Source organism: Atractosteus spatula, chromosome 4 (genome assembly GCF_055471065.1).
Source record: "Atractosteus spatula isolate fAtrSpa1 chromosome 4, fAtrSpa1.hap1, whole genome shotgun sequence".
Classification (NCBI taxonomy): Eukaryota; Metazoa; Chordata; class Actinopteri; order Semionotiformes; family Lepisosteidae; genus Atractosteus; species Atractosteus spatula.
The window spans coordinates 62174565-62193646 of record NC_142709.1 but is presented as its reverse complement, the minus strand read 5'-3'; the positions used below and the strand labels follow the sequence as shown (position 1 = coordinate 62193646).

Genomic DNA, 19082 nt, shown 5'->3' with positions numbered 1-19082 from the left:
AGGGAACATCTAGCTGTGGTGTGTGGCTTCTCTATTTACATTAGTTGGAATAGTACAAATAATGAGAAAGTGTTACCCTCAATTGAGCACATGCTGGAATCACATCCAACTCCATGGGTTGCAGAGAAGCAAATGAGCATGCTTCTGTCTCCCTGTCATGCGTTAGTCACATCTGGTTGTTCCATCCGAAGTCACTATTAAAATTAATATTACGCAGGAACACCAGCATAGCAACATCAGATGAGGAATAGCTTTGAGGAAGTACAAAGAATATCTGTGTGAGTGCAGGCTGTCAGAGCATAGTCATATGCTTTCAGTATCCTTAATTATCTCACGGATTGGGATGATGCGAATTGGGGGTGAGTAAACAGGAAAAAGATAAACGGAATACCCAGTATGAAGCATACAATAACACATGGGTAAACAGTTTCAACTGTGAGTTTTGCTCAGCTGCATTCATTTAATCATTCGACATATTTATTCTTTGCGGGCACAGACTGTTCTCATCATTAAATATGTATACATCACCACTACATTTTGGAGCCATGCTAGGTAGTCACATGGAAAGGCAGAAGGGGGAGGATAATTTTTGTAGTTAGTGGCGGCACAAAAATAAGGCAGTGGTTTGCTGAATGTTTGGACCAATGTGCCTTCACTCGAAGCTTTAGCAGTTGGGTGTATTCAATAAAGTCTTTCAAAAACAAAGGCCCATTTGACTGTTGTTGATTGCTAGGGGCTGTCTTCCTGATTTAGATATGAAGCTGACTGACTGAAGAAAGGGGTCTAGTTATAACCAGACCAACTCTTTATACTAGAACCATTGTCTTGACAGCGGACTGCATAAACATTCCATTTCCTCTGATTTCTACATGTCAGGGCTCATGTGGCGGGCAGGTCTCTAAATACAATGTGTGTAGTCTCTTGGAGCAAGGCTTCTGCCCCAGTGAGGCAATACAATCTCACCGAAGACAGTCTGCTACAGTAAATGCATTAATTTTCTATCTGGATGAAAAGGAGTTGGGGTCTCCCTACTTAATTAGTGGTACCACTGCAGAAAGAGATTCAAGAAGGCTATGAAGCCTGAAAAGAGATTTACACCTTCCTGACCACTTCACTAGCTTCTCATTTTCAAATTTTTACAGGCACTGAGTCCTCAAACAATAACAGAAATTTCCCATGCTGAAGGCTTGAGCTTGATACGGGTCAGACTTGACAGGTCTCTTTAATTCTTCTCAGCTCTGTCCATCAGTTAAGATTAGTTACTGTATCTCTTTCCACAATACCCTTCTTTCTCCTTGCTGTTTCATTTGCCACAACAGTATGGAGGACAAATTGTTCTTTTAAACAACATACACAGCCTTTCTGCTGTGGCCATCACTAATTTTGAGACAAAAATCTTTCGGTACCTCCTGAAAACATTGTATAAAATGTAGCCCCCAAGTATTGATAGGCTTTGGCCAGTATGTTTCATTTCTAGAGCATTTCAAGGGAACACATTGCCTTACACGATAACCATAATTTTGACTTGAGTCCTGGGATATATCATTCCAGAATGTCCTTAAAATAATAATGTGTTTCTCTAGAGGCTGAACCAGAACAAATTAGGATATTTCTAACTTTATGTGATTAACAAAATAATAGAGTTTATGATTATTTCTTCAAGAAAGTTACTGTATGCTTTTAATATATAACTCTTTTATTGCTTGTACTTACAGAGCTCAGACCTAGAAAGGAAAAGATTGATGTGGTTAGCTAAGAAACATACATGCCAACTCCATAACTACCACTAAATGTAATTTTCAGGGCTGCCCTTTCATAAATACTCTTTAACTGTTAATAATCCGAGAACATAAAAACATATGAAAAGTTACAAATAAGAGTGGGCTATTTGGCCAGTTTAGCTCCATTTAGTTCTGTTTGCTGGTAGCTAATTGATCCAAGGATCACATCATAACTTTCATCAGAGATTCAAAAAAGTCGATGATTTTTTAAATTAAACTGTGTTTTCTAGGTGCAAAGATACAGCAACCTTTGAAGCAAACTATTACACTCTTATTGTTTTTACCAGTTTTGTGTTATCTTTGACACTTTTGTAACGACTGAATGGTGAGTCCTCACTCCAGGAATTGCTTACTTTTAATTATATTTCCTTTTCAGACCATCTCTTTTTCTTACCTTCCCGAACTGTTTTCTCAAGATCAGGCACAAAAAGAAATGCCTTTGTTTCTCTGCATTTACACCTCTTTTTGCCTTTTATTTCTGTTACTTTGCATTTCAATAATAAATACACAGTCTCCATTAATATGTAAGTTGATACCAGTTTATATCAATGATATTTGATGTTTTGAATATTTTATTACACCAATCTTTGTCAATGTTCAGTCAATCAATCTTCAATCCTTTGTCACATTCAGGTAATCTGTTTAGAAAGGTAATCCAAACTGGAATATTTACAGTCCATATTTCTAAATTATCACATCAATTAATATGGAAGGAAATATATTTTTTTATGGCTAAGTTCTTAGCCTTCTCTTAAAATTTCGCTATTGCCTCGGAAGCAGTTTCTTTCACAGTGTACTTACTGTCTCTGTTCCAACATAGTTTGAAAGAAGCCAGCATTAGAAAAAAAAGATTCAAGGCCTCTTATACTTAACAATATCTCTGTTCATCATCGATGCATGAAATTATCATGACTTTGTGGGTGGGTGCTTGCACTGTCTGCATTGCTCATAGTTCTCCTGTCTTGTGTGGGTGGGTTTTCTGCTTTTTTTCTGCTATTAGATTTTTAAGTAATGGATGGGGGTGGAGGGTTAATCAATCTCTTAATTTCTTTTCCTCATCAGTTCCATAATTGCACTCAAGATCGTCAGTTTTGGGGATGCTCAAACAGGGCTGTCCTTAAAAGTCAGAAAGTATTTGCATTGTGATCCAGTTTAAGTGGTGCATTTCACTAGGTGCCATTACTTTTTAATAGACAGTGCAGGTGACATCTGCCCTGAAAACCACACACAAACATCTTCTGAGTGGATGCAATATTAACTCCTATGAATGAGGAGAAGGAGGACCTACAAACATGTATGTTATGACAGGTCAGTTGATCAGGTCCATACAGATTTTATTTTTATGTAAGTATTACTATGTATACATATTTACTCTGTTAAACTTGCTTCCCAGTAAAAGCAGGTACCATGTTGCAGGTACAGTACCAGCCTTAGCGTTCTCTAATGAAGAAAAACTAAGATCCTGCTTTTTCATGTGGACTTGTCTGTTGCCATGGTTCTGTTTTGTAGATGTATGGGTGCTGGCCACAATTTTTTTTTGTTGGCTAAGGACAACGATGATTAATAAATCATCTTCCCAAACCCTTATCCTTTGCAGCATTATTAAACTGGACTGCGGACAACTGAGACAGGTTCCATGAAAAGCTATTTTATTTATAGCTTTTCCTTTAAGTAGAGAAATGACTTCAATGTGGTTTTATGTATCTCCCTTAAATGCAGGGAACATTTAATAGGAAAAAAATTAAGGGGAACTTAAACTGAAAGCATTTTGCAAGTCTGCAAGTGCCAGTTGGAGGACAGATTATATCTGTGCTTTGGGCACAGCATCAGACTCCCAGCCAGGGATAACTCAGCTACAGACTCCAACTCCTCCTTTCTTCTCATCCAGAATGGATGGTAGCTGGGTCTGCCTCGACACAAGCAGTAAATAGAAGAACCTAAATTTCAGCGTTCTCAGATTTGTGACTTTCTTGAAATTCGTGTTTTATTTTTTCTGAGTCCCTAGGCCTTTTCCTATAGAAGCAATATTAATGAGTTCAAATAAAGTGAGGACAGAAACTGATTAATTTAAACTGTATGCTGGCATTGATTATCCAAGGTCAAGGATACTAGGTACTGTATTTATCTAAATATGTCTTTAGTTACTTTTAAGGATGTTTTTAAGCATATTTTTTCAGGTAATCCAAAATCCAAATTCCTGGAATATGGTTTCTGATAAATTGTCAGTCACTGAGATTTCATTTGTTTTTGCTTACCAAAGTATTCCTTGTTTTAGGAAAGCACATCCTTTGGTATATTAAAAATTCATTTTTCCTAGAATAAGCCCCTTGTAGTTTTAAACATGTATTGTATCACTTGTGCCTTAGTAATTTTATGGTAGCTTTTAAAGCTTTGTTGTATGAATAAAGGACATTCTCCTTTCAAAACCTATACCTGCAGTATGGATAAAGTATATAATATGCAATAAGATGACCACCCATCTTCTTGAAGCTAACATTCTGGCCTCCTTCCAGAAAGATCAGAATAAGATCCTTGGATCAATTAGCTACTTAAAAAGTGAACTCAAAGACCCCCATGTGTGACTGTTCTTGTGTTCTCTGTATTTTTTTCTCTTGCATAGTCAAAATGCCTGCTAAATTGCAGAAAAGCATGGAGACCTGATAAGAATATGCACACTATCCAAATATAAGATTTAGTGATACTAAATATTCCCACAAAATATTAATAGACAGAATGAATACTATATAAATATATATGAAATCATGTGAAATAAACAAAAAAGTTAGGTACGAAGCAGTGAATCTTTGTTCCCCAGCAAAAGATTAAAGTCTGAGTTATCTAATCAATTATCTCTGCAGAGAACCCTCTCTGCAGAGGAGATTAAGTTGCTTTTGAGTAATGATGTTCTTCTGCATTAAACCAAATTTTCTCCCACTGGAGCCCTAGGCTGAAAAGCAGTAATCTAAGATATGGTATTCTGAAAGGGTATACCCACCCTAAATCAATAATACAACTTGAATTAAATAACTCATAAAGCAAAAAATAAGAGTACCAGGGAATTCATATATGAGGACAATTGCAAAGGCTTTAACATAAAGTTGTCTTGAAAGAATTTCAGGAGCCAGTAAGGAGGTCAGAATGAAGACAGTGTTTCTATTTTTAGGAATATTGGGGATCTGGTTCATAAATTTGCCTGGAGCATTTTTAGCAGTTTGATATAGTCTGACTTCTAGAAGGTGCGTGTTGCTCAGTTGGCCGATTACAAAAACCCTTTCACAGTTTTTGGACAGTCCACAATTAGCAGACCTGTCTCTTATTTCCTGTTACTTCCCTCTACAGTGAAGGTATTATAGGAGTAATGGGCAATTTTTCCACCTGACTATCCCACATATACAGTACTTCTAACCAACAAACCACCTCAGCACCTTGTAACTTAAAATGTTCAGATCTCCAATGCTAAGCAAGGCTTAGCTTTATGGAGCACAATAACTCTTCTTTTTTGGTAGTTGCAGTTCCAGTTGCCGAGTTATAAAATCAGATATAGACATTTCTTCATTAGCAGAGTCTTAGTCTTTTGGATGGATGGATGTTTTCCTGTTATGCCTTCCAGCATGTAGGGGCAGCAACATTTTTGTACAGGACAGGGTTGTTAGCCTTGTGCCCAACCTCCAACATGGAGGATCTGGCGCCCGACGTGGGACACAAATCCACTACCCTGAGATTATGAATCTCATGCTCTACCAACAGAGCTAACCACAGTGCTTCTCAGTCTTTTAAGATGAGTTCTTTCAGGGATCATCAAGGCTGATGATCGATTTCAGACACAGGCCCTCCTTTTCTTCCTCCTTCTTTTTGTTCCTTTGGAGATCCATGCTTGAAACAGGTCATTTCTGTTGGCAAGAGTGGCTAAAGCACGTGACTTTCTCTCTCTCGCTCATCCAAAGAAAGACGTGGGAGGCACCAAGGTGCTCCTACAGACCTCAATAGAATCCAGTAGTTCTTGTGAGATTCACAGTGAAAATGGAAAAATACCCAGAGCAGCTCCACTGTCTCCACAGGCCTCCAGGCACAAGCTGAGCAAATCCACATGTGGCAGATCAATGTACACATGTTGTGGAAGAATTTCAGTGCAATCTTAGTTCCAAAGATTTACGTATAGCCTGTTTTATTTAATAGTATTTTATTTCGTGATACTAAGATTGTTTACTGTAATTCACAATTATGAAAAAAAAATCTAAATGTGGATAAACAAAAAATCACCTCTGCACAAATGAAGTTACTTTCAGTATAATTTTCAAATGACACCAACACTTGTTATCATTAAAATAAACAAGGTCACAGCTGTGCAAAAATAACTGTTGACACTTGTATCTCTGGCGCTCAGAGGTATTTTTGTTGGTTCTGTGTCAATTTATAGGTAGTGATTTAAAGAGTCCTTTTCTATTTATTCTGAAAACAAAAGCTGAAACGTCAATTAATCCTGAACAAACAATATAAAGTACTTCATACTTTTAAATACAGAACATAAGAATTTTTGCAAATGAGAGGAGACCTCCACTGGGTTTCAGTATTTAATTGTTCTTAGGACTTTTTATCCAGACATTATTTGACAGATGTGATGGTATATTCTTTTCATTTTTAGATCTGAAATGCTTTATTTTATCCTTTACTTCTTTTGCTATTGTCTAAATGAGATAACATGTATTATATATTTTAACCTTGATTGCAATGTTCTTTTTTATGGCTTTCAGCTTCTTTTGATATATTTCTTTTATCTTTGCTTGCAATTTTTTGTCTTCATTTCATGTAATTTTGATGTTCTTTCATAGAAGCTCATCTCTCTCCTTATATTTCACTTAATTCAATAAACTGTTTACGTCATTACTTCCTACCTTTTATTTGCTTGCTTTTGGGATTAATTTGTTCTGTGCTTCAAAGAGAATATCTTTAAACTGTTCCCACCCATTTTCTGCTGATTTCTTTCTGATTGCCAGCAACCTAGACATTAATTGCTTTCAGGCCACATTTCCATTTCTGACTGCCAGGCTCATACAATGAAATTAGAATGCGTGCATATTTGATCATTTTACAAAAGTCTGTTTTTGAGGAATATCGCTTCCCCAGGAACTGACTGCTGTATATAGACTTATACTGTACCTGTTACTTTCACAATATTTTGCTGCATGATACTGTTAGCCTTCTTGTGTCTGATGTGATAATCCTAAAAGTGGTGAGGGAAGTTCAGTCCCAGGTTACTCAGTCATCTCTTTCCACTACCAGGTGGAAGCCAGCTGCTGCATGAATATTGTAACGCCCTCGCCCGGTGGGCAGTGGAGGTACAGGCGAGGGCGCCCACGTGAACCCCGAAGCGTTACATTATATTGTAATTATGAATTTTTAAGATTTAAGCTCCAGTCTTAAAGTAGCATTTTAATGTAAATTGCAAGCAGAAAATATTCTGAGGTACAAGACATTCAGTTATGTTTACACACAGAACAGTTGCTTAAGTCCCTAAGCACAGCACTTACGATAATGCAATTCACCGTTCTTATAGTGAAATTTGGTAGCAGATGCTGGATGTAAAATAAACTAAAGGAAAACATGCCACCTACTGGGTAAGCACTCAACTTCAGCCATTTATTGCAGTGAACTCAGCTACGCCTACAACTTCCCCCGTAAAACCATGCCACTTGCCGACAGATATTACAATAAAAGAACATATTTCAAGGTCTTCTGACTGGTTTTATAAGAATACTGCACTGCCTCTAACATGTCATATATCTACTATTGGGGGATTGTGATTTTGATTGTCCATACTGACATAAAAAATAAAGATAGCAATGTGAAGAAATACCTATATTTTTTTGTTATAAGATAAGATTTATTGTCCCCTGAGGGAAATTTGTTGTGGACACACAGCACTTCTGTAGATATAAATATAATGCAGAAAAAAACCCAAACACTGCACATGTATAACACATAACAACATATTACATTTATAACACATTACAAAACGTATTGCACACAAGTGGATTGTAAAGGTAAAAAATTGTGTTTATCCTTGCCATTTGCATTGACAGGTTTAATGGATAGTGGAACAAAGGAATGTATGTACTGTACAGTATCTGTTTGACTTACATCTGGGACCCCTAAAATGTTTGCCAGAAGAAAGAAGTTGGAATTCAGAATTGAGGATGTGGGAAGGATCTGATTTTTTTTTCTGCCTGTTTGATTATGGCTTTTTCAAAGATTGTCTGCAGGGAGGGGTGCTGTTTCACTCCCAAGACCTTCAAAGCCCTTTGGATGAGACGGGTAATTTATGATCTTAATTGACCTGATAAATTACCAAACCACACGGATCGGTGGCACCGTGGCTAAGGGTCTGTGGCTGGAAGGTTGCTGGTTCAAATGTGTCTGTGGCTAGTAGAGGAATCCTACTCTGTTGGGCACCTGAGCAAGGCCCTTAACCCCAACTGCTCCAGGGGCGCTGTACAATGGCTGACCCTGTGCTCTGACCCCAGGCTTCTCTCCCCACCTGTGTGTCTCATGGTGAGCAAGCTGGGGTATGTGAATAGATGAATTCCTAATGCAAGAAATTGTATAGGGCTAATAAAGTGATCTTATCTTACACTGTTATACCATATCTGATAATTACAGTATGGTAAAAGAGTAGGATTATTTCCTATCGAACCCCAAACACTCTTCGTCTTCGCAAGAAATACTGTATAAGCGCTGCTGAACTTTGGAGCAAACACTCTCAACATGAGTAGTCCAGCACAGGTTACTTTCTATGTGTTCTCCTAAGTACTTACATGAATGAACCTGAGTGATAGGTTCGTTGTGGATTACTACATGTGAATGATCACCAACTGCTCTGGGATCAAAAACTATTTCTTTTATTTTATTAACATTCAAAATTAGACTATTGTTGTCGCACCATTGCACAAACCTTTGGATTTCTGACATGTACACAGCTGAACTGCTTTCTCTATGCATTAAACCAAGCACACCTGTATCATCTGAGAATTTGAAAATGAAGTTGCTTTGACTACTGCTCGTACAATCATTTGTATAAAGTGCGAACAGAACTGGTGAGCTTAGAGTTTGAAATTGAAATTGCTTAGAGTCAATAATAAATAATAATTTTAGATAGCTAATACCTTCAAAGTCTATAAATAAAACAAGAGGCAGTAACTTCACAATATTTGAGATTCTAGCCAAACAGACAATTGGTTCTGTATTTTTATAATATTACACTGCTTACTGTACATAGTGAAACAGTACCTAATTATTAAGCTGTAACCTGGTAACTAATGTCAAAATTCCTCCATATTAAACAGACATGAATATCATTAATACAAGCTCTCTAACTAGCTCTGACAGCAAGAAGAGAAATGATTCCCAGCAACAATTATAGTAGCCTTTTTATTTTTAGATGAACACATAAACCGCACACATGGTATAAAGTTACAGCTTGGTCTAAATTCATCCTGTGTAGGGTCAAACACAGTGCTCTGCAATTTAAACACAATATTTAGAAGCTGCTTAGAATTGACTAGAGAACATTTTAAGATACAGATTTTTTTTGTATTTTTAGGATAATTAAAATTGAAATTTTAATAAATTACCTGGAGCTAACCATAAGGAGTAAGATAATCACAATGGTGTAACAAACTCCTAATAATATTAAGAGTACATTACAGATAAGAAGAATCTTTTTTTCTGGTATGGAAAAATATATATCCATGTAAGATATTTCAAAAGGGCATAATGTATATGTAGCTGCCTTTTTTTTAATTAGACCACCAATACCTACCATCATCCACTTGGTTAGAAAACCTTCTTGCAAGTTCATTCAACACACTTTTTAAACAATTTCTATTTTTTTCTTTTGGATATAAGAAGGTATCTGTAACTGTTTATCATGTGTTTTCATGGCTAACCTACATGGTTGCCAGTGGGTATCAGTGTTCACTACATGCTTGCCTGCTTTTTTAACTGGTGTTTAAAATAGCCCACAGTCCATCGTATCTGTACACAGATCTGATGACATAAAATAGGGCTGATCTGAACTTCTAGCCTTAATATGATTGAAATCTTCTGCAGAGATTCGACTTTTAGCCCATGTGATTAACCTTTTCAAATACAAACAGGATGTCTTCAGAAGGGATTTCACTACGGAGAGTCTCTGGAACTCTGAACAGGTGATTTTTTTAAGATGTTAGGATATTTATGGAACCATTTGGAGTTACAGTAGAAGCAATAATACTACAAGTTATAGCTTTTCATGAAGCTAAAGACGACCTTGAAAAATATTTAAAAATGTGATTATATTAAAATGCTGTTATAAAGGGCTACTGTTTTATTCATATACATATAGCTTGTTGTTTAGATATTAAATCAAAATCACTATAAGGCTTCATTAAAGTTCGAAAAGCTATACTGGAGTATGTTAGAATGGTAAAAATCAAGAGCTGTTCCGTGTTACATATGTGTTATTTCTGTACTGGAAATCTGCCATAACATTATGTTTTTCTTTTGTCCTTTACCAGACTGGGGCAGAAATTAGAAGCAATAAATGCCCAATTTGATGAGTTGGATGGGGCAGCAAAGGTCCTGGCAGAGAGACTGGAGCAGCACAGGCAGCTTCTAGCCAAGCAGTGTGATCACGATGAAGTGTGGTCTTCATTGATGGAGGACAGGTAGGCTAGACTCTCTCCACTTACTACAGCAAGACGTAACCATCATTAGACCTGGTATCTCATAGTCATCCATCTTCTATTTCTAAAGTGTTTAAAAATAGACTTTTATTGATTGATCACAAAAAGTTTGCTGAAGTCTGCTGTCACGTGACGAAGGCTCCACAGCCGAAATGTTGTCTCTTTTCTTTTCCTTTCAACATGGAATAAGCCTTTACCTGTTCCATTGCAGCCTATGCATGCTGATGCATCTACCTTCTTGAACTTCTTCATTACAAAATGTTTCTTTCTTTTGAACTGAAATATTTCAGTCTTTCACATAAATTAGGAAATACACCAAGTAATGATTCTCATTCAAATACTGCATCAGTTATCATAGTTTTTTTTTTTATCCAAGTGAAAGCAAGTGAAGTCCCACATCATTTTCTAATCAAGTGCTTTTGCTGTCAGTGCAGCCAGAGGTCAAATCGAAAGTATAAGGGTTGTCTTAAAAAATTGCAGTAAATAAAAGAAAACCATTCTTATTTAGCACGTGTTAAAGCTTTAAGATAAATTATTGGGCTTCTTTTAAAAAATGAATGGGAAATACTTGGATGGTGCTTCTATGCTGAGGGACGTTCTTATTATTTCAGATTCACCAGCTTTGAGACAAATCTCTTCTTCTCCTACGTGATAGAAACACTGCGCTGCTGCCACTCCCAGGTGGTTAGGAAACTGCCAGATCTTGTCAGTGGTCTTCCCACGCTAGCGTCCGTCCTCCGAAGGAAAATCAAAAACCGGCGGGTTGACGTGGCGTGGGAGTCGACGCTTGAAGAACTGGGCCTGGGCGGCCGTGACGCAAAAGCGCTGTGCGCCTTCTTCGTTGCCCGGGGCTACGAGGCCGAGTACTACCAGCCTGGGCAGAGAGAGAAGTACTCAGAAGATGTGGAAATGCTCATCAGGAAAGTGGTACGAAACCACGTTTTGAGGGACAGTTTGCTTCGGGCAGTGCAAGTTGTTGAGAAAGGAAAGGCTGGAGACATATCCACGAATCCAGTTGAGGCTGAAGAAAAGAAACCAGCCGTATCGATAAGACAACAGGTGTGTGGGGCTCAAGACTAAACTCTTTATGTTTGCAGTTGAATCCAGTGACACTCAATAAGCCTAACACTGTATTCAGGACATGCATCTGAACTATCAATGAGAGTGAGGTCAAAAGAGAACTGCAGTCCCAAGTTCTCAGACTGGTTATTAAATCTTGTTTACAAAATAAATTCATTGACGGTACAGAAAAAAATGACAAACTTCAAATTTAGCACAAAATAGTGAACTTCGTGAAAGTGCTGTAAGTCACAAAGCCCTGGTCTCCCCACAGGCAAGAGTGAGAGTTCACCAGAATTGTGACGTGAAGCGCCCCTTTCTGCTCACTAGTAACTGTAACGACTAATGTAATGTGATAAGTAAAGTAAGTAAATGCGGTGCAGCAGAAATTTCACCGCAGAAGTGTTCCAATGTGATCTGCTTGCTGAGTTAACAAGTAAATAGTATCTGTTGACAAAACCGTCTCAAAGTCAAGAACAATATTCCTTTTGGATTAACAGTATTCATGAGCATACTTGTTTACAATGTCATGGGGCCGCTTCATGTCACAGGATGTTGCCTCTTTCGGAATTATGGAATATGGTGCTGCACATAACTGGAAATTTAATCTATTTTGTCATAAAAAAATTGGAGGTTTTACAAGTTACTGTGTTCATTTTACTTTTATTGTGGTTTGAAATGCACTCATCAGTGCTGATTCTTTTTAACCCCGAAATATAAAAAGAGCATTGCAGTTCCCCTTTTAAAAACACCCTATAAACATGTTCTTTTAGTTCAGGCATTAGCATTATCCTGCTTGTTCAAATTCGGGATTTATAACCTGTTTAATGATTTGCTTTCAACATGAGAGAATATATTTACAGCTGTAGTGTATAATATAAGCATTTTTTGTAAACAAATAAGCAACTTTTTTTCACAAAATCAAACCCATGTACTGTACTTATATAAAATGATCAATTTCATTTTGTGGAGTAAGTAAAAATAATACAGAATAATCAAAATCATTTTTTCGTTTTTTTTTTATACCAGTGGTGAAAAGATTTGGAAGTATATTTGGAAGTGCCTAAAAGGTTTTTCTTGCCTTCTGTTACAGATTTATATATATATTTAAAAACAAAAACATTGGTATATCCCTACCTCGAGTTAAATGGGCATAGATTTTCCTGTGTCTATAATCTGCTGGCTTTATTACTCGTAATTACATATTCTTATAACTTGCGCCATACTTCTTTATTGCTCTGCTATATGATCAAAATGCTTACTCCATTAATTAAAAGAAGAAACACATTACGTTGGCCCGGAATCACCCTCAAGTCAACTATACTAACCATTAAGTCACCAACGTAAGAAAGGGTTTCGCATTTACAGTTCTACAGAGTTCCTCGCAGCAGTGTTTGTGCTGTAAAGTCGCTGACCAAAACATCAGGAACCTCAATATACTGAGATTTCAATCCTGCCAAAAACAGAGAATGTGCAGCTCAGGTCCTCCAAGTCCGCACTTCTGTGACGTTGAGCCAGTAAGTGTGGACTTTTTTATTTATTTATGCTTAACAAAAGAACAAAAATTACAATACAAACAAGAGAACATATAACAATTCAAGACAGCAATAACGTCAGGGGTACATATTACTACATAAATTCAAGTTATGAAAAAAGATTATAAACAAATTAAATAAAAAATAATGTCCGCACCGCTTTCATATTTTTGCACTTCGAAATAGTCTGCAAATACCCCCTTACTTCCATTTTAAAATACTCAAACACAGGGTACTTCCCAGACCACTTCATTTAATGTATGTGATAACGTGCCATTATAATAATTAAATTTATTACAAACGAAACTTAAATATTGTTTTCATTGGGGCTGAAACTTAACGTAACATCTTTTTCATCAAAACAAATATCAATATTGGTTTCTTTTTTAATATAATTCTGCAACTTAGTCCAGGACATTTTTACCCTGGGAGATAACCAAAACAAATGCTGAATAGTTTCAGGGCTATTGTCACAAAAAACACATTTGTCATCTAAATTCATTTTAAAACGTTGGGAAGTGTGGACTTCCAAGTGCGCGAGGAGTCGAGGGTGCAGAGTTATAAACAGAGTAATGGGACGCCCTTGTGTGACGTCACTCGCTGATTACACGGCTGTCTGTTGCTGATGTTTCTTTTCCAGCGGCTAAGTGCATGTTGTCAGATATTTAAAAATATATATTTTTCGTTCTCCGGTCGCAGTTTGACTAAAATGGATGTCGTCTCGTCTACCCCTGCACAAAAGTAGTGACGCATCGTGTTCATTCATGTTGCGAAGCCTCGACTCAAAACGGGCGAAGTAAACTAAGAAACCCTTGGCAATATCGCTCTCTGTTTATGCAAAGGTTTGTACTACAAAATACATTGAATCTAGTCTATATCTGTACAAAAATGACAATACGACAACAGGCAGGTAAACGAATATTCCTCAATCGAAACGATGTGTGGAAATAAAAGCTTCATGTCAAAACTTCATACCTATAATATAAAGTAGTCTAATGAAATTTTGTTTTTTTTTTCATAAAATCTTATGTGTTTTAAAACTATATAAAAAAGTTTACTAATACGTGAATTTCTCTTCGCTGGGGTAGGCTAGAACATGAAACGTCGCTAATCCGCAAAGATTTGGGGGGTAATTCGTACAGTATTGGGGACGCTTCTGGGCACCCTTGTGACACAATTTTAGAAATCTGACACCCTAAACCCTCGCAGATTTGAGCGAGAACACGCAGGTGAAGGGCGCAAAAACGCAAGTGTGCACATTGGGACACGGCCTAAAAATTGATTTGGATTATTCGTGTTGCTCACGGAAGATAATTAGCAACCATGAATAGCACTCCCTCTTTCCTAGTATTCTGACATTTCTCAATGAATGTATGTCCCACTAATTGTAGTGCTCAATTGCACAATTAAATAGCCTTCCTATTTTTTTTTTCACTCGGGTGAGCGCCTTAAACGGTTTATTTTTCTAATGGCGAGAAAGAGGTTCGGCCCTTAAGGGACATTATTTTTTAATTAAACTTTGATCTCAGCATCACACAGCAATGGCCTTGCTATAACCTTCTTTCAGTCGACACTACTTATGAATACATTCCCAAACTGAATGATACCACCGTGGCACTGCTGCTGATAATGAAAAAAGTATTTCATGGAAGACCTCGTGGCGCAACGGTAGCGCGTCTGACTCCAGATCAGAAGGTTGCGTGTTCAAATCACGTCGGGGTCATGTTTTTGGTCCCTTCCCCACGTTCTCAGAGGAAAACGAATTTCTCAGCAACGCGATTACAGGTGTTTGATGTCTTGAACACTCACAAATGTATTCAAGTACGAGGCTATTTAAAAGTGTTCCTTTGTTTTTCCCCACTGAAAACAAATTTGAGGTTTGATACAGTGTAAATGTATACACCAGGCTGTTTATCTTTACTGAACCCTGACAGTTTCGTCTCTGTCTAGTTTATGATCTGACTTTTGTATTCCGCACATGAATTGTAAAAGAGCCAATAAGACTATATGTTGTGTTTTGGGTTTGTTCATGCTTGTCAGTGGATGAAGCGAGGAGTACAGGACTCATCCCCAGAATGTCATTCTGCCCCCAGAGCCAGGTCTGTAACTAGGCCACATAATCAATTCGTCTGTTTATTGTCGATTGACCCTCGTGTTTTCCTTCAAATTCACTTAGCAATGTAATGAAAAAAAAACACATTATTTTTCTGCATCATCACCCCAGCTGCCAGAACTCTCAAATGATGACAAAGGGTACTGCATTTTAAGAAATGCTGTTTTTTGAACGCAATGCTATATACCCAAATCCTGACTCATTAAAGATGCCACGGTGCTATTTTTCAAGAGTATGTACAGTGTGTAAAATAGGGTGTCCTGGCTAAATTCTTTATTGGGCTTGTAAAATCAGGACTACCTACATTTGACCGTTAATTGAAGAGGCGAGGTAATTCATTTCTCATTTCTCCATCTGATCTGTTATTCTGGGGTTTCTGGCTGCCAGCTGCGTGCTGCACTTCACTTTGCTGAATGAAGTGGATCCCCTCATGTATTTCAAGTGCTCTGAGATGCCTTGGCACAGAAACCGGTGTACAAATACGGTTGTTGAGGCTGATTCCATGCCCAGCTCTACTCCCACAGCTCCTTTTCTTGACAGTTATGCGATTGTCTGTAATCCTGTGTTTGAATAGATAGTGATTACTTAGCTTCCTAAAGGGGAAATGTGAGGTATTTTCTGTTGTCCACAGTCTCTTGGCACTGCAGAACAAGTCCTCAGAGGCTCTGGGCTCTGGGCTGATCATATCTGGTGGATCCACATTAGTGTTTTGTATGCTGACCTATTCATGCTTTTGGTCTATAGCTTTTTTCCCCATTAACGGTGTATCTTATTCACCGTATCCTTAGATAACTAAGCCTAATCATGACGTGCACCCTAGAAAGCCATTTCCTGTAATCAAATGATGTGAACAGCCAACCAGATATACGGCTTCAGTAATCTTGTTAAGAGTTTTGGAATGGGGTCGTTAGAGTTGTTAGTCATCTCATATAGCTATCTGATTTAGTTCTCACTGATGAAACTGCAAGCTGAAAGGCGCCTGGCAAGGCGTTTGAGGACTGGCCTTCTCAATCAGTTCCTTGTGTCCCTGGTACCTGTGTGTGTTTGTTCCAGGGGAGTACCTCATTTAACTAAATCCACAACTCGCGTCTTACTAATTATTAATTGTTTGGTTTTTTTCGGCTTGAAATGATCAGAGGTGATGTCACCTAATGAAAATCAGCAGTCTCCTGAAATGTTCAGCGTGTTAGGAGCGGAAAATGCTTCAAAAGGTCTAATTATTCAAATGAAGGCTCCAGCTTAGCAAGTGAAAGTATGGCTGGACTGAACCCAGCTGGCACTGGGCTCAAGGGGAGGAGGACTGGGGGACCCTGCTCTAGAGTCACTACTGCACAGAGAAAAGAGGGAACCCTGGGTAGCACAAACCAACCCCTTCCAGCCAAAGTGTGCTGGCCTTTTAGGCACTTGACATTCCTCATCGTGAGGTGCCCTCTGGATGAGTTCTGCTTCTCATGAAGGCAGTCAGCAGTACTCTCGGATGGAGTACTTATGACAAATTGAACGTCCATTTTTACTTCACATATCCTTATCACCTATTGTATTCATTGGAGGGGAGCTGGCAGGATTTGCACTCTATGCTGAATGCCTGAGAAAGGACCTTGTGAAAAACGAGTGTTTTCATGTATTTCTTGTTGATAATACAATGCCTTGAACAAACATTTGGCTTTATAGTACATTTAAGTGTTTTTGTATTTGTATGTATTCGTGTAGGTAAGTGTATACAATTATTGAACGTTTACCAAACCTTTACATTTTAAATTAGATTAATACTCTTCTGTTCAATCAAAGGTTCTGGCGACAGGTGGTTGTGTTATTGGAGAATATGGTGGGTAACGTGCAACGTTAATTTAGTTAAGTACACGTTATATTACTCTGTCATTGTTGTTAATTTAATTGACTGCAATGTGTGTCATTGTACGATAGATGGTGCCGAAGATCTGATTGTATTTTCATATGCGCTGGGTAATTCTAATGTTATTCAAAATTATCGAGGTACAGTACTGTGTTTTAGAGGGTGAATGTTGTTCAGAGCTCCAAGTCATAACGCATCCCGGTTTTAGCCCCTTCTGACAATAACACTATTAATTGGATCCATTGATGAGTTAATTTTATTAAAAATATTCGTATATATTTTTCATTCATAATGTGTTTGGCATAAATTGGCCGGTTAGCTCAGTTGGTTAGAGCGTGGTGCTAATAACGCCAAGGTCGCGGGTTCGATCCCCGTACGGGCCAAGTATTTTTACCCTGCATTTCATGTTATTTTGCAATTTAACCACAAGAAAACCTTAAAAAACTTTAACTTATACGAAGAAATGTGCGCGTTTTCTTCTTAGCTTTCAAACGTAGGGTTGAATACATTTCTGATTTCGGCAATTGATGACCTCTGTGGGCACAGAAGAGGTCCTGAGAGGCACTGCTTTATTTTCCGTTTCCAAAGTTAAATCAATAGTGTATTGAAATATATAGACAAAAATGCAAACACCGTCAAATAATATATAACTGTTGGACAAAATATTTCGATTTTAAAAGATGTTACAGTTGTAAACGGAGCGCATACGGTATTATACATACATATGGTATACGTTGGGAAAAAAAAAAGATAAGGTACATTTTTCTGAGGCTAAAACATTGTCGGCTCTCCGTTAGTGATCGCTCTTTTAACAAGATCCTGTACAAAATCAAACTGAGGAAAAGAAAAGCAGGGCTCGTCCGGGATTTGAACCCGGGACCTCTCGCACCCAAAGCGAGAATCATACCCCTAGACCAACGAGCCAGCCTGTCTGACAGCTGTGGGTAATAATAGAAAAGCTTCAAAGCCCCAGCGAACGCGCGTGTTGCTTCAGGGTTCCTCTTAGGCCTCTATTTCCCTGCGGCTCACCAGTACTCCTCGTTAGTATAGTGGTGAGTATCCCCGCCTGTCACGCGGGAGACCGGGGTTCGATTCCCCGACGGGGAGGCTGTCCTTTTCCTCCTCGTCTCCGGGGAGATGGAATAAAAAAGAAGTCCGGTTTCTTTTTTTTACGGAATGTTATGGAAATTCAGTTTGCACAGACAGTTTGCTGTCGGTGTATAAGCGGTTGCAATTTTGCTGTATATATATCTAACCATGAATCTGCTTAATGTTGTTACTGTGTTACGGTTATAGTTTTTTTTATTTACTCATTAACCACAGACGCGGTGCCAGTCCCAGGGGCAGTAGCGAAGCGCCGCTAGTGTTACCCGGGTAACTGTTAGCTTGGCTTCTGCCTGTATTCCCTCATTCTCGCAGAATGTCCTTTCGAGATATCGAAACGAAAATCCGGCAAGACGATCCGAGCCGTGCGTTTTAATTATTAGCTTTGTTTTATGTTTTTCATCGTCTCCTTTTGAAAGCCGGGCGTAGAGTTACGCGAGGTTCTTTTTAATTATTGAAACGTTCCGTTTCTACACTTTCAACTGGAAAGGTTCAGAAATAGTAACAGCACACCCTGTTATATTCTAGGTAAGTTAATGTTTAATGAGCCGAAGTTTCTTAATTAAAAAAAAACTGCAATGGTGAATGTGCAGGAAAAGTTACGTTTCCCATTACTACACACGGGTATTTTGCGATATGTCGTAATATTTGTATATTTGTAAGGTTATATTGCTGTCGGGGCTAATTAAATGCATTGTCTTTGAAAGGGGTTCAATGCGCTGCAGTTAAAAAATAACCACGATCATTCTTTTTCTTAATGAAAAGGTGTGAAATTGAGAAAGAAAAGCTAAGGGTAATGATGCACTTCATTCTAACGAGGAATGATGACAGAACAGACTTGAGCGAGTTTCGACATGACATTTGATACTTGTTTTTCGTTGATTTGGACACGGTTTTTTTCTTTTGTGCTTTTTAGTC

The 19082-nt window shown here is 38.0% G+C and overlaps 1 protein-coding gene and 4 non-coding genes across 5 annotated transcripts; 4 read left to right on the top strand and 1 right to left on the bottom strand.

Moving 5' to 3' along the window:
- Positions 1–9823: 9823 nt before the first annotated feature.
- LOC148836794 (single-pass membrane and coiled-coil domain-containing protein 1-like) lies at positions 9824–12481 on the top strand. The gene is made up of 3 exons (XM_088914775.1): positions 9824–9985; positions 10334–10483; positions 11113–12481. Exons 1-3 carry the CDS (start codon positions 9936–9938, stop codon positions 11579–11581), a joined length of 669 nt encoding a protein of 222 aa, XP_088770901.1. The 5' UTR covers positions 9824–9935; the 3' UTR covers positions 11582–12481.
- A 2265-nt stretch (positions 12482–14746) lies between these two features.
- trnaw-cca (transfer RNA tryptophan (anticodon CCA)) lies at positions 14747–14818 on the top strand. The gene has a single exon. It is a non-coding gene; the product is annotated as a tRNA-Trp (tRNA).
- A 2551-nt stretch (positions 14819–17369) lies between these two features.
- On the top strand, positions 17370–17443 carry trnai-aau (transfer RNA isoleucine (anticodon AAU)). Its single transcript has one exon. It is a non-coding gene; the product is annotated as a tRNA-Ile (tRNA).
- A 469-nt stretch (positions 17444–17912) lies between these two features.
- Positions 17913–17984, bottom strand: trnap-ugg (transfer RNA proline (anticodon UGG)). Its single transcript has one exon. It is a non-coding gene; the product is annotated as a tRNA-Pro (tRNA).
- A 111-nt stretch (positions 17985–18095) lies between these two features.
- On the top strand, positions 18096–18167 carry trnad-guc (transfer RNA aspartic acid (anticodon GUC)). Its single transcript has one exon. It is a non-coding gene; the product is annotated as a tRNA-Asp (tRNA).
- The last annotated feature ends 915 nt before the right edge of the window (positions 18168–19082 follow it).